Here is a 16,371-nt window from a genome sequence, read left to right as displayed (position 1 = left end):
AGAAGAGGGCACCAGACCTCATTACAGATGGTTGTGAGCCACCATGTGGTTGCCAGGAATTGAACTCAGGACCTTTGGAAGAGCAGGCAATGTTCTTAACCACTGAGCCATCTCTCCAGCCCTAAACATTGAATTCTTAAATAGAAAAATTATCACAGTAGACTAAAGGATTAAATACAAAACCAAAACTATACAGCTCTTAGAAGAAAACTAAGACAAAGCTAGGCATAATAGTGCACACCTTTAATTCCAGCGCTCAGTAGGCAGAGACCGGTGGATCTCTGAGTTTATGCCCAGGCTGGTGTCTGTGTGAAGTTCCAGGCTAGCTAAATTATACATTCAAACCCTGTCTCAGAAAACAAACAGAAACCCCAAAAACTTAGCAGTAAATTTTACTATTCTTAACCAGGTGATAGGGCTCATACCTTTGCCCAGCACTTGGAGGCAGAGGCAGAGTCAGGTGGATCTCTTCTTGAGTTCAAAGAAGTCAGCCTGGTCTACAGAGTGAGTTCCGGGACAGCCAGGGTTACACAGAGAAACCCTGTCTCAAACAAGCAAAAATTTTACTCTTCTTATGTCTGTTTCATGATAGTAATTTTTAAATTGTGATTCCAAAGGCCTAGTAAGTAGAAGAAAATGGATATAGTAGACTTCATAAATATTGAAAAATTTAAAGACAGGATCTCACCGTATTACTCTGAATAGCCTGAACTTGCTACGTAGACCAGGCTGGTCTTGAATTCACAAAGTTCTGCCTGTCTTTATCTCCTGAGTGCTGCCATGCCTGGCAACAAATAAAACCTTTTGTATTACCTAAACAGAATCGTCAAGGAAGAACAGTATGGCTTGGTCAGTAAAAAGTGTTGTTGCTCGTGCCCGAGTTCAGTCCTTGGGACCCGTGGTGGAAGAAGAGAACTATTGAGGTTTATTTTGGGGCTAAGCCCATTAAGCCTCAGGATCCAGAAAGATTCACTATGGCAGACGAAAACTGCCTGGAGAAAGGGATCTTGGAGTAGAACAAACTGACTGACTCAAGCACAATTCTCCTACAGGTTTCTTTATTTCTTGGGGAAGTACATGGGGGGGGGCATTCTCCACAAAGCTTTCAGTTTACGTAGGCATACCGACAAGTTAGCAATTTCATAGGCGCTAACAGTAGTATCAAGCATGCATTTTCAGAGTAAGAAAAACAAAACAAAACAAAACAAAAAGATGGATCTGACAAAGAGGTGCCTTATATCTCAGAGGGGGTGTGGCTGTGAAGCTCCCTACCAGCAGGGAACACAGCTGCTGGTACCCTTAGTGAACCAAGGGCTTGATTTGCATTAGCGTCTAGCTGTTTGAATTAAAGGGAATCTCTTTTGGGAACTTTGCTTTTGACTCCAGCAGGGTGCCCAAGTGAGAATTTTCCTCTCTGAAGCTAGTTTTAGCGACTCAGGCATTTTTCCTGTATAAGCAGTTAATTTCCTGGGCTATGAGCTTATGTTAGTTGAAACCATGGTGAAGGGTAAATACAGTATATTAGTAGTTTGTTAAGTTAGAGCAGAAGACCAGTAGATTCCACCTTCCTGCGTCTGCTGTTAGAGCACACATATTGCCTCCTGTTTAGGGCTCTTTTCTTATCAATGAGTTCTTTCAATAAAGAAGGTTGTGGGGGACTAGTTTTATGTAGATTATGGCTATGAGAACAAAGGTTTGACCCAGTGAATGCTTTCACAATAGAACTTCTCTGTGTAGGGAAGGTATTCAGTTGCCCTGTAGGAAAAGTCAGGTTTATACATTACTGGGATATTATGGAAGGGAGAAATGCCATGATTTCACAAGATTTCTACAGAATGGACAATGGCTTGTCCAAAAGACAGGTGTTCCCGCAGCTCTGTTGAAATGGGTTTCTCCTGTGGATTAGTTCAATAGATCTATCAGCTGTGCATTTACTGTGTAATACTTGTGGGCTCACCACAGAGAACCAGTTCCTGAAAGTTGTTTCTGACTTCCACACAGCACCATGATATGCTTTCTTATTGTTACTATTATTTTAAAAAGAGGAAAGTAAAAAGGCAACTCAAGTAATAGGACAAGAAAAATACTGGCAAATTGAAGTAAAGGGATTTTTCAGAAACATATAAAGAGCTCTTCTCAAACTCATCAATAAATAAAAAGATGACCCAGATTAAAAATTAGCAAAGCGCAAAAGCGCCGGGCGGTGGTGGCGCACGCCTTTAATCCCAGCACTCGGGAGGCAGAGGCAGGCAGATCTCTGTGAGTTCGAGGCCAGCCTGGTCTACAAGAGCTAGTTCCAGGACAGGAACCAAAAGCTACGGAGAAACCCTGTCTCGAAAAATCCAAAAAAAATTAAAAAAAAATAAATAAAATAAATAAAAATTAGCAAAGCCAATTGAGCAGCACCTCAAAGCACACCTCCTCCTGTGGACTCGAGTTTCCTGTACCCATTTTTGGTAGCTCACAGCCCCCTGTAACTTCAGCTTCAGGGATCCAATGCCTCTGGTGCTAGCATATGTACATTCACACACACACGCATAATTAAAAATAAATCTTTTTAAAAGATGAACAAAGAATTTGAATATACTTTTCTCCAGAGAGATTAAAGGATAAGCACACAAAAACTGTTCAGTTTTTTTAGTCATTGGGAAATACAGATGAAAACTGTTTCTTCATACCCACCAACTGTAGTGAGAATTACTGTTTGTTGGGAAGAATATGTAGAAATTGGACCACTTATACAATGATATTGAGAGAGTAAAATGGCACAGCTACTTTGGAAGACAGTCTGGTAGTTCCTTAAGAAGTTAATTCAAGTATCTGACACCTGGTGAGATATATTAGTTAGATTACTATGACAAAATACCTGATATGGATATTTGTGGAAGGAAAGGAAAAAAGGAAAAAAAAAGACCTTCATTTAGGTCACAGTTTCAGAGACTAAAAGTATAAATAGCATAGTAGAGGTTCGATGCCTCGACCCCCTAACTGCCTCCCATATGGCAGTGGCTAGAGTTGATGAAGAAGCTAACAGTTTTATGTAACCATCCTTATAAGAACTTCAAGACTCTTGTGTAAACTACTTTCCACAATTATTCCCTCAATGATCTAAAGATCTCAATAAATCCTACCTCAGAGATTCTACAACTTCCCCATTAGACACTGGAGGGACAGGGTTAAAGCATACCATAGCATAGGTCAGCAGTTCTCAACCCGTGGATCTTTACCACTTTGGTGAGCCTCTCCCTCCAAAAATGTTTACATTATAGTTCAAAACAGTAGCAAAATTACAGTTATGATGTAGCAGTGAACAAAAATACTTTATGGTTGGGATTACCAGAACACAAGGAACTGTATTAAAGGGTCGTGGCATTAGGAAGGTTGAGAACCTCTAAAATAGGTAAACAAAATTTTGTATTATTTAGCCATTAAACAGAATGAAGAATACTGGGTTTGTAACTCAGTTTTTAGAGTGCTTGCCTTGCATGCCCAGGGCCCTCAGGTTTGAGGCCCCAACATGGGCATGATTGCATACCCCTGTAATCCCAGCACTCTCTTTAGGGAAGTCATAGAAACTAGGCTAATCCCCAAGCTGTTTATCTCAAAATGAAGTAATTGTTTTGTTTTTCTCAATTTCTTTTTTTTAATTGATTTTATTTGAGCTATATGTTTTTCTCTGCTCCCCTCCCCTTTAACCCTGTCCCATAATCCTCACACTCCCAATTTACTCAGGAGATTTTGTCTTTTTCTACATCCTGTGTAGATTATATCAATGTATGTCTCTCTTAGGCTCCTCATTGTTGTCTAGGTTCTCTGGGATTGTGAATGGTAGGCTGGTTTTCTTTGCTTTATGTCTAAAAGCCACTTAGGAGTGAGTACATATGATATTTGTCTTTCTGGATCTGGGTTACCTAATTCAGTATCATGTTTTCTAGATCCATTTATTTGCCTGTAATTTTCAAGATGTCATTATTTTTTTCTGCTGTGTAGTACTCCATTGTGTAAATGTATCACATTTTCCTTTTCCATTCTTTGGTCAAGGGACATTTAGGTTGTTTCCAGGTTCTGGCTATTACAAACAGTGCTGCTAAGAACATAGTTGAGCACATATCCTTGTGGTACAATTGAGCATCCTTGGGGTATATACCCCAAAGTGGTATTTCTGGGTCTTGAGGTAGGTTGTTTACTAATTTTCTGAGAAATTGCCATAATGATATCCAAAGGGGCTGTATCAGTTTGCACTCCCACCAGCAATGCAGGAGTGTTCCCTTTACCCCACACCTCTCCAGCATAAGTTGTCATCAGTGTTTTTGATCTTGTCCATTCTTACAGGTGTAAAATGGAATCTCAGAGTTGTTTTGATTTCCATTTCTCTAATGGCTAAGGATATTGAACATTTCCTTAAATGTCTTTCAGCCATTTTAGATTCCTCTGTTGAGAGTTCTCTATTTAGGTCTGTACCTCATTTTTTTTTATTGGATTATTTGTTCTTTTGATGACCAATTTCTTGAGTTCTTTGTATGTTTTGGAGATCAGACCTCTGTCTGATGTGGGGTTAGTGAAGATCTTTTCCTTTTCTGTAGGCTGTTGTTTTGTCTTGTTGACTATGTCCTTTGCTTTACAGAATCTTTTAAGTTTCAGGAGGTCCCATTTATTGATTGTTTCTCTCAGTGTCTGTGCTACTAGGGTTATATTTAGGAAGTGGTCTCCTGTGTCAATGTGTTCAAGTGCACTTCCCACTTTCTCTTCTGTGAGGTTCAGTGTGGCTGGCTTTCTGTTGAGGTCTTTGATTCATTTGGACTTGAGTTTTGTGCATGGTGATAGATATGGATCTATTTTCATTCTTCTACATATTGATACCCAGTTATGCCAGCACCATTTGTTGAATATGCTTTCTCTTTTCCATTTTATATTTTTTGCTTCATTGTCAAAAATCAGGTATTTGAAGGTGTGTGGATTAAGAACCGAGTCCTCGATTCAGTTCCATTGGTCCTCCTGTCTGTTTTTATGCCAATCCAAGGCTGTTTTCAGTACTGTAGCTCTGTAATAGAGTTTGAAGTCAGGGATTGTGATGCCTCCAGAAGTTTCTTTATTGTACAGGATTGTTTTGGCTATCCTGGGTTTTTTGCTTTTTCATATGAAGTTGAGTACCATTTTTTCAAGGTCTATGAAGAATTTTGCTGGGCATTGCATAGAGTCTGTAGATTGCTTTTGGTAAGATTGCCATTTTACCCCATAGCATGGGAGATCTTTCCATTTTCTGGTGTCTTCTTCAGTTTTTCTCTTCAAAGATTTAAAGTTCTTGTCATACAAGTCTTCCACTTGTTTGGTTAGACTTACTCCGATATATTTTATGCTATTTCTCTCAATTGTGAAGGGCGATGCTTCTCTTTTTCTTTCTCGGCCCATTTATCATCTGTGTAAAGAAAGGCTACTGACTTTTGAGTTAATCTTTTTCCTTGCTATATTACTGAAAGTGTTTATGAGTTGTAGAAGTTCCTTGGTAGAATTTTTGGGGTTGCTTATGTCATCAGCAAACAGTGAGAGTTTGACTTCTTTTCTAATTTGTATCCCCTTGATCTCTTTTTCTAGGTTCTATCATTAATGGCAGAAAAACTGCATTACACAGAGGTCTGGGAGCATTTTTATATCTAAACTCAGCTTTCCAAAGGAGCAGCTTGGATATGATGCTGCCATCAAACATCTGAAGGAAGACTTCCTGTTTCAGTTTAATGATAGAACCTAGAAGAAAAATTAAACCTGTGGAATTTATGCAGCGAATAGTAAAGCCTTGATTGAGTGTTAGGGATCATGCCAGCTGATGGGTAGATTTTCAGTCCATCAAACTACTTGTTTTTCTCATAATTATGCATATAGTTTTATGTATATTTTTAGCTGAAGTAGTTATTCATTTTAAATGGACAGGATTTTGACCCTGAGTCTTTGTCATTAAATTCTTCCAGTGCAGAATTTCTGACTACAGTATATTTGACTGAGTGACTGAGTTTCTAAATAACTGTGTTTCATATTGGCTTGTACAGGTTTTTTTAAAAATTACTTTTTTTTTTGCCTGTAGGGTAGGGCAGGTTAGGCATGTACCATCTTGTATATATGGAGCTTAAGGGTTTTCATTTTCTCCTTCCACCACATGGTCTCCAGCTATTTAACTCAAATCATCACGCTTAGTGGCAAGCGCCTTTACCTGATGAACCATCTCACCAGCCCCTGTTCCATTTTGGTGATGGCTTTGTCCCCTGGCAAAGGAATTTATTTGAACAGTGTTTAACCCAGAATAATTACCACATCACCTCCAGTGGACCTTAGCTGTTAGATCAGAGAATGACATTATTCAGTTCTTTTGGTGTTCTTAGAGAAAGTAAAGAAACACAACCCAGTTGGCATTCTGTAATTTCAGCCACCATGCCTGGTGTTAAGCTTATGCTTGACAGGTAGGGCACCGAGAGACACAAGACACCTCTTTTAAGGACAGTCTGCTGAATTTATTGAGATTTTTTACAAAAGCATGGATAACTAGAAATTAGCTGAATCTCCAGAAGATCCCTCCCTTTTGCAGAGGAGGGCCCACTCATTCATCCTGGCCACTGGGCTAGCTTATCCCCGAAATGACCACACAGAAACTGTATTAATTAAATCACTGTTTGACCCATTAGCTCTAGTTTCTTTTTTTTTAAATGTTTATTGATTTATTTATTATGTATACAATATTCTGTCTATGTGTATGCCTGCAGGCCAGAAGAGGCCACCAGACCTCATTACAGATGGTTGTGAGCCACCATGTGGTTGCCGGGAATTGAACTCAGGACCTTTGGAAGAGCAGACAGTGCTCTTAACCACTGAGCCATCTCTCCAGCCCCTAGCTCTAGTTTCTTATTGGCTCATTTTTACATCTTAATTTAACCCATTTCTGTTAATCTGTGTATTGTCACATGGCAGTAGCTTACTGGCTAAAATTTCCAGTGTCTGTCTCCTGCAGATCCATGGTGGCTCTCTGACTCTGCTTTCTTCCTCCCAGAATTCAGTTCCGTCTTCCCCGCCTACCTAAATTCTGCCCTATCAGGCCAAGGCAGATTCTTTATTCATTAACCAATGAAAGCAACACATTGACAGAAGGACCTCCCACATCACCATCCCAGCATGGGACTTATTCACGAGAGCTGTATCTTTGTAGTCTTAACCCCTAGTCTACCTTCTCCCTTTTATATACTTCATCACACACTGTGCCCAAGACCAAACACAGCTGAAGGGAATGAGGGGACTGAGTGTTGACTAGGATCTCAATAGTACCAACTCTGCCTTCTGCCCAGAAGTGTTAGCATCCCTATTACTGTTGCCATGTATGTAGCTGTCACTGTATTGCTTGCTTTTCTTGTTGTGATGACTGAGGACCAAGGTGTTTTGTAGGTCACACAGTCATCTTCATGATCACAGATGGTCTTGTCATGCCTGCAGAAAATACCTCACCTCAGCACTTAGTATATTTTTTATATAGAAATTTGAAGCTCAGAAGCACTTCCTAATCTATCATTTTTCTTTTAGCCAGAATTTGGAAAAAAGCACATTAATTGCTCTTTGCCTTTCTGGTCTCCTCTCACTAAAAACATCTCTCTCCCTCTCCTCCCGCCCTCCCTCTCCTGATCTCCAGCTCTCTCTCTTCCCCATCCTTCTTCCCCCCTCTCTTGTTGATTCTTGTTCACCCTCTTTTTCAAGACAAGATCTTATGTAGCCCTTAAACAAATGATCCTCTTGCCTCTACCTTTCGAGCACTAGATGAAAGGGGTGGACTACCATACCATAGTTGGCATGAGGACATAATTTTTGACCCTTATTTTCTTATCTCCTATATAAATTTTATATGTTTAGTGTTTTTTAAAGACTCATACTTAAAATAATAATTAAAATAGGATTTATTTAGTATTTCCCGGTTTACAAAGTGCTTTCACATGCTCTGTCTCATGTAATCTTTCTAACTACTCTGTGCCACAAATGTGGTTCTTTAAATGCCCTGCTATGAAAATGTCCTGTTTTTCTTCTAGTTACTCTCTTCTGTTTTATACAGTAAGGTGAAGAAAATACTTTTAAAATACCACTTGATTTTTTTTTCCCCTGGCATTAGAGTATTGGTGATTCTCAGCAAGCTGAAGAATGGAGCAAAAAATTACCCATATGTCAGTTTCTCATAAAGAGCACACAGGAGGAGAGTTTATCTAGTTCATGGTTCCAGATGCTTCAGTTCTTGATTCCCTGGGTTTGTTGCTATAGGCTGGTGGTGAGGCGAAACATATGCGTAAATGGTGTAGTACAGCAGAGCTGTGCACCATTGGGTCTGGAAGAAAGAGAGAGAAAAAAGATTCCATAAACTAGATAAACCATTCAAAACTATGTCCTGGCGACTGACTTCCTTTTATCAGGCCCCATATGCTAGTTTTTATTATCTGTCAATAGTGCCATCAAATTATGAATCCACCAGTGAACTAATCCATAGACTGACTAATTCAAGTCAGCCTTTCCTGATCCAGTCTCCTCATAGTCATTGGACCCACAAGCTAGGACCAAGTCAATTTGCTTCACTTTAGCAAACATCTGTTACTCTATGTCAGATACTGCATTAGTTGCTGGGGATATAAGAAGCATTTATGGTTAGGGATGTAGCTTAATGATGGAACGTTTACCAAGCCTAACAGATAAGGCTCTGAATTTAATCCTCAGTGTGCACACACATGCTTATCTCTCCCCCCCACACACACACACAGAGACAGACAGACAGAGAGAGACTCTAAACATTCTTGTCCTTAGGAAACACACCACTTCCCTAAGGTAAAAAGAAATTATATATATATATATATACACACCTGTCTCTTTGCTCTTCAGAGACTGAGGCAGGAAGATTGTAATGAATTCAAGGCTAGCCTGGACTACATTTTGAGAGCCTGTTTCCAAACATGGATGGATGGATGGATGGATGGATGGATGGATGGATGGATGGATGGATGGATGGGATAGATAGATACAGAGGGGTGTGATTGAATATACCTTTAATCCTACCACTGTTGGGAGGCTAAGACATATGATCTTGAGTTGAAGGCCACCCTGGTCTAGATGGCCAGGAAGACTGACAAGGGCTATATAGTGAGATACTGTCTTTAAAAAAAAAAAAGAAGAAATGACATTTCATTTTTCTAGAAACTAGATGTTCATTTGTTATTAAACTTCTTGAACCTCATATAAAAAACCAGCTCCAGGCTGCTCAATGCTACATAATGAGACCCTGTACCTCCCTAAAAAAATCTGAAGGAAATTTTTTTTTCAGGCTGGGGATGTTCAGTAGTAGCACAGGGTATGCCCAGCATGTGGAAGACCCTGAATTCTATCCCCAGTATCACAAAATACACACACACACTAAAAACAAGAGGAAATGCCCCTAAACGCAGTCTGGTATTCTGGTTTGTTTGTTTGTTTGTTGATTGTTTGTTTTGTTTTTCAAGACAGGGTTTCTCTGTGGCTTTGGAGCCTGTCCTGGAACTAGCTCGAACTCACAGAGATCTGCCTGCCTCTTCCTCCTGAGTGCTGGGATTAAAGGCATGCACTACCACCGCCCAGCTCAGTCTGGTATTCTGACTGGACTCAAACAACTAGAGAATATGATGCATGAGAAGAAGTGGTAAAAAGCCAGAAAGGTTTATTAGAAACAACCTGTGGATAGCCTTGTATGTGTATTCCTTTTCTGCAGTGCACACACCCAAGAGTATATTGTGATAGATCAAGGCCTCTGTTTACTAAGCTGCAGAACAAATAAGACACATTGTTCTTGAAAACTTTTTTTTACTTGTAGAGTTAAAGAAATATATTTATATTAAAATGAGTTTATAATATTAAAAACTGTTTTTTAAAAAAAATTGTGGGAGAACATGAGCAAAGAAGTCGGGACCACGAGGGGTGCACCCACCCACTGAGACAGTGGAGCTGATCTACTGGGAGCTCACCAAGGCCAGCTGGACTGTGACTGAAAAAGCATGGGTTAAAACTGGACTCTCTCTGAACATGGCGAACAATGAGGGCTGATGAGAAGCCAAGGACAATGGCACGGGGTTTTGATCCTACGCAATGTGCTGGCTTTGTGGGAGCCTAGCCAGTTTGGATGTTCACCTTCCTAGATATGGACAGAGCGGGGAGGACCTAGGACTTACCACAGGGCAGGGAACCCTGACTGCTCTTTGGACTGGAGAGGGAGGGGGAGAGGAGTGGGAGGAGGGGGAGAAGGGTGGGAGGAGGGGGAGGGAAATGGGAGGCTGGGAGGAGGTGGAAACTTGTTTTTTTTTTTTCTTCCTTTTCTCAATAAAAAAAAACTAAAAAAAAATTGTGGGCCTTTTTTTGATGCTTGTGATCAAATGACTTAAAAGTTTTTTTTTTCTTTTTGAGATAGGATAGGGCCTTATATAGTTCTACTTGGCCTGGAACTGCTAACGTAGACCAAACTGACCTTGAACTCACAGAGATCCACCTGCCTACTGCCTACCCCACTTCTAGGGTTAATGGTATGTCACCCTATCCAACCTGGATTTTTTTTTTTTTTACTTAAATAAAAAAAGTGACCTTTATTCTTCAGGCCACTTTCTGACTTGAAATACTGTTTGTACCCAAATGTACTTTCTCTATTATCCAGACTCTTTTATGTACTAATTCATATTTTTGTCTTAACATCATCACATTTTATAATTTATTGGCTGAGGTTTTAATCAGGTACACAGGACTATGTGAAGAGCCAGGTTATGTTCTCTGAAGTTCAAGAACTGAGTGTGATTTAGTTGAACCGATGATGTTATATGCTAGATATTAAGACATTCAGATGCATTCCCTTCTGCTCTTGCTTTTCTAGTTCATGTTTATGCTGCTCCATATATAGTCATTCAGAGTCATAGATCTGTTGATGAGATTACTTCCAAATCATCTGTTTTAAACCTAGAATGGTATTAAACTTTTTCCAATACAGCCATAGCCTTTCCCAGTTTTTGCTTTCACTGCTCCTTGTCAGTCTTCACCCCTTTCCAATATTCATTAAATAACTTACAGCCCCACACTCTGTGCCACTATCTGCCTGTAGTATCTCCTGCTTTATTTTTGTTTACTTTTGCAGTTTCTTCTTCCTGAAATGATCTTACCCATTCTCCAGCAGCTTGTTCTTTGTGTCTTTGTGGAAGAGGGAGGGCAAAGGGAGAAAATTCAACTCCTGAAACTTCCTGATTCTTCTGTCATCTATAGTAATTATTTTCTCTTCATGTTTACAGTGGTAACCAGGTTCATTCCTTGGTTGCACATGATCACCACCTTGGTTCACCCGAAACATTAAATCTTTCATTTTGTCCTACCTCTTAACTACTGATAGAGAGGTCAGGGGAGATTTGAGACAAGAAATCGTGCAGCCCAAACTGGCCTTAAACTCAGTGTGTGGCCAAGGATGACCTTGAATTCCTGATTCTCCTGCCTCCAGCCTCCAAATTTAAATTTCTATCTTTGAAACTGTGGCGTTTCTTCGTAGCTCACTTTATATGCCATAATAACTAAGAAGTAATAAGGTTGCATGTATGTGGGGTGCATAAGGGAGAGAAGAGGAGGTAGATTTGGTTGGTTTTCTCCATTTTAAAACAAACGAGTCTCTTGTGTAGCTTACATCTTTAGATTCTCAAGCTGTTTTTGTCCTAGTCCTGCTGGTTCTCATTATCTGTTTAGCCTTTCACTTAGCTCTGTCTTCAAATACAGGAGCCCTGTTAGAACAATCTATCTTTCTCATAACCTTGTAAGCTAATGTCACTAAATGTATACATTCTCTTTTTCCCTTAGGTAAAAATCTCTACACCAATGAATATGTAGCCATTAAACTGGTGAGTAGGATGTGTGTGTTTGTGGTCTTTGTGTATTGATGCTAATATCTTACAGAAAGCCATTGTAGGGCATTCACATTAATGCTTATGCTATTTTTACTTTGTATACGATGCCAAGTAGTCATTTTTCCTCCATCAGGATGTTATAATGATAAAGCACTATATATTGTGTAATGTCAGATAAATGGTACTAACTGTAGCGGTAGCAAAGATGAGTCAAATTTAATTGATTGTATTGTGCACACTGTTTTTATACCTGGTGCCATGGAGGCCAGAAGACAGTGTTCCAGTCCCCTGAAACTGGAACTGGATGCTTGTGTACTAATTTGCTGATGCTGGGAATGAACCTGGGTCATCTTTAAGAACAAGTGCTCTAAACCAGTCAGCATTTCTCTTGAGCCCCTTGACATCTTTTTTTTCTTAACTGATTATCTATCTATCTATCTATCTATTGGTTTTTTTGAGACAGGTTTCTCTGTGTAGCTCTGACTGTCCTGGAACTAGCTCTGTGGACCAGGCTGGCCTTGAACTCACAGAGATCTGCCTGCCTCTGCCTCCTGAGTGCTAGGATTAAAGGCATGCCATTCCACCATTCGGTGACATCTATTTTTTAAATGTATGGCATTTATTGGTCTATTTACCAACAGAAAACCAAGTCTGACCATCTCATTGATGTTTTAAAACAGTGGTTCTTACCCTTCCTAACACTACAACCTTTTAATACAGTTCTCATACTATAGTTACCCCAAGCATAAAATTACTTCCATTACTAATTCATAACTGTAATTTCTCTACTGTTATGAATCATAAATATTTTTTGAAAGGGAGGTTTGCCAAAGGGGTCATGACCCATGTTGAGAACCATTGCTTTAAAAACCTATTAAGCCAGGTATGACTCCACATGCTTTTCAGCACATGCTTTTAATTCCACCACTTAAAGGAGGAGGCAAAAGGATCAGGAGGTCAGTGTCATCCTTGGGTTTATATTGAGTTTGAGTTTAAGGCAAAAGCATGTAAGTTCATTGTAAGTTCAAGGCCAGACTGGTCTTCATATTGAGTTCCAGGTCAGCCAGGGCTACACAGTGAGACCCTGCCTCAACAAAACAAAATGTTGTCAAACTATTTATAATGCTGCGTGCCTGTAATCCCAATAATTTGGGGAGGAGGGGTTGTTGTAGGAGGCCGCTTGTTTGTTCCCTGCTCTTCAGCCCTGAAATCATGACACAGAAACCATATTATTTGCAATACTGTTTGGCCAATAGCTTAAGCATATTTCTGGCTAACTCATATCTTAAATTAACACATCTCTATTAATCTGTGTATTGCCATTAGGCTGTGGCTTACCTTGTAAAGTTCCAGTGTCTGTCTCCGTCAGGGCTACTTCGCTTCCTCTGACTCTGCCTTCTTTCTCCCAGCATTCAGTTTAGTTTTCCCCACCTACCTCTGTTCTACTAAGCCATTGGCTGAAACAGCTTCTTTATTAACCAACAGTATTCACAGCATTCAGAGGGGAATCCCACATCATGGGGTGGGTAAGATATACACCTACTTAGAGGCTGTTCTGTGCCTTGAGACCCTATTTCAAGAAACAAACAAAACTCCCACAAAACATTCCCTATAGCCTTACTTAGTCTTATTATCTTCTTTAGCTTGTCAATTTGTGGGGTTGTTAGGATTCTTTTCTGAAAGAGTAGCAGTTGCCATATTAGTTTTTCTACAAAAGAGAGGATGAGTATCAGGACTTAGGACAAGCGGTGCCTTTGGAACTCTCTGGGCTCTGTTCCCCTTTTTGAGGAGTTTCCTGTAACTCAGGAAACTGGCCTTAAACTCAAACTCAATGTATACCTGAGGTATCCTGATCCTCCTGCTTCCTTTCAAGTGCTGAAACTTCATGTTTGTGCCACTATGTTTGGGTTTGGGGTTATTTTTGTTGTTTGTTGTTGTAATTGAGCTTGAACCTAGGACTTCATGCATGCTAGACAAGCACTCTACCACCAACCTATGACACCAGCACACACATGCCTGCTTGGTTTTTTTGTTTTGTTTTGTTGAGATAGGCTCACCTTTCAGCCCTGAATGACCCAGTTCTCAATGGGTAGCCAGACTGATTGTAAATTTATGGCAGCTCTTGTGTTTCAGTGCCCTCGGTGCTGGGATTATTGTGCAACTATACTGGTTTCTTTTTGTCTTTGACTTAGAATTCTTGACGAAATAGAGCAGGTAATGAATAAAGTAGAATGGCCAGGTGGTGGTGGCGCAGAACTCTAATCCCAGCACTCGGGAGGCAGAGACAGGTGAATCTCTGTGAGTTCGAGGCCAGCCTGGTCTACAGAGCAAGTTCAAGGACAAGCTCCAAAGCAACAGAGAAACCCTGTCTCAAAAAAACAGGAAAAAAAAAGAAGAGAGAGAAACAAAGAAAGAGCACATGTAGTGATGTAGGTCAAATATTTTTTAAGATGATCAAGTAAGAGTTTATCTACTTGTTTTTTGTAAAGAAATTTAGTTCTGGGAAGGTATACTATAGTGCATTTGTGGTTTGACTTCTTTTTTACACAGAATAATCTTTAATTATCTGAGGCTACTTGTAGTAAGGAGAGCGGCGGGCTGTGTCCCACCATCCGGCTAGCTTAACCCCGAAATAATTACACAGAAACTGTATTCATTTAAACACTGCCTGGCCCTTTTAGCACTAGCTTCTTATTGGCTAACTCTCACATCTTGATTAACCCATTTCTATTAATCTGTGTTCACCATGAGGTCATGGCTTACCGGCATGAGTCTAACCAACATCCGTCTCGGGTAGGAGATGCATGGTGTCTGCCACACTTCCCTTCTTCCCAACATTCTGTTCTATCTACTCCACCTACCTAAGGGCTGCCCTATTAAAAGGCTAAGGCAACTTCTTTATTTAACCAATGAAATCAACACAAATACAGAAGGACCTCCTACACCAGCTACTGAACAAGAAGAAGTACTCCTCAAAACACTTAAAACAAAGTGTGTTAGTGGCCCCTGGTAATTCCAGCACTGTCGAAGCGGAGGTAGGAGTATTTTAAGTTTGAGGCCTGCCTGAGCTATATAGTAAGTACAATGAGACCCTGTTTCAATAAGCTAAAAACAAACAAAATAACTTTTGGGGAAAAAAAACCACCCCAAAATAATGTAAAAACTTGCACCTTTAAATTTCTGTTTTACTACTATATTTTTGACATTATTTTTCAAGGCTTCTTTTGAGGCTTTCTGTCTAGATTTCTTCTATCACATTCTTACCACTTTGGTCTATATAGATATGTTTCTATAACATTAACAATACCATTGACAGACATTTCACTTTTTCTTCAGTGGCCTTTATTAGGCTTTATTCCGCTTTGTGTGGGCAATATAAAAAATAGAATTTGGGGTGGGGGTTATATCTCAGTTGTAGAGTGCCACTATAATATAGGTGGGGTCCTGGGATCAAAGGAAGGATAGAAGATGGAGGAAGGCAGGAAGGAAAGGCTGAAATGAGAATTCCTGTTTAGAGTATAGCAGTTCTAGCTGTGGGTTTCATCCCTTGCTGTTGAGCTTATTCAAGGGACATAGAGCAATAGTAACTGATCTCCTTTCATTGTATAAGACAGCCATCTGCCATTGATCTAGGATTTCAGGCAGGCGTGCATGTTCCAGAATAGCTGTGATTCTGGCAGATGGCCAGCTCTCTGTTTATAGGCAATCAACATCTACTACATAATTGCAGGAAACTTGGTACTGCTGTTTGTTTTTTGTTATTTGAGACAGGGTCTCTGTGTAGCTCTGGCTGTTCTGGAATTGGCTCTGTAGACTGGCCTCGAACCCAGAGATCTGCCTGCTCGTGCCTCCCATGTGCAGGGATTAAAGGCTTGTGCTAACACCTCAATTCTACTTCATTTGGATCTTCAGCTCTTGTTTCTTTAGTTTTTAAGAACATTTAAAAATTCATAAAGTAGAGCTGTATGCGTATATATGTTTGCCATGAAGTCCTGATAACCTGTGTTCAATACTCAGAACCTGCATAAATGTGGAAGGTTCCCCAAAGTGTCCTCCAACCCACACACAACACACAGACACACACACAGACACTGTGGCACATGTACTCCTCCCCTATACACACATCATCATCATCATAAATAACTGAAGACTACTTAAAGTATACAAAGTAGGGAGTGCAGATGTGGCTGAGCAAACAGTAAAGCGCTTGGAGAGAACTGTAGTTTAGTTTCTAGTACCCATGTCAGGTAACTCACAACTACCTGGAACTCCAGTCTGGGGGGATCCAGCTCCCTCTTCTAACCTTATGTACATGTACATACATACATACGTACAGAGATCAAAACACATGCACATAAGTAAAAATAAATCTGAAACATATATACAAAGTAACCAGATGTGATGGTTCCCATTTGTAATTTCAGCCCTTGGGAGGTGAAGCAAAGGGATCACTGAAAGTTCTAGGCTA

The 16,371-nt window shown here is 40.0% G+C and overlaps 1 protein-coding gene across 7 annotated transcripts in view; it reads left to right on the top strand.

The window, feature by feature from the left end:
* Csnk1g1 (casein kinase 1 gamma 1) overlaps positions 1-16,371 on the top strand; it is a 121,244-nt gene that overhangs the window by 36,040 nt on the left and 68,833 nt on the right. For all 7 annotated transcript variants that reach the window (XM_075965442.1, XM_075965440.1, XM_075965445.1 and 4 more), the window contains one exon: positions 11,857-11,897. In XM_075965442.1, coding sequence (XP_075821557.1) covers positions 11,857-11,897 — 41 coding nt within the window. The remainder of the gene's footprint in view (positions 1-11,856; positions 11,898-16,371) is intronic.

Source organism: Microtus pennsylvanicus, chromosome 3 (assembly GCF_037038515.1).
Source record: "Microtus pennsylvanicus isolate mMicPen1 chromosome 3, mMicPen1.hap1, whole genome shotgun sequence".
Taxonomy (NCBI): Eukaryota; Metazoa; Chordata; class Mammalia; order Rodentia; family Cricetidae; genus Microtus; species Microtus pennsylvanicus.
Note: the sequence above shows the minus strand (reverse complement) of the source record. Positions and strands in the feature narration are given on the sequence as shown.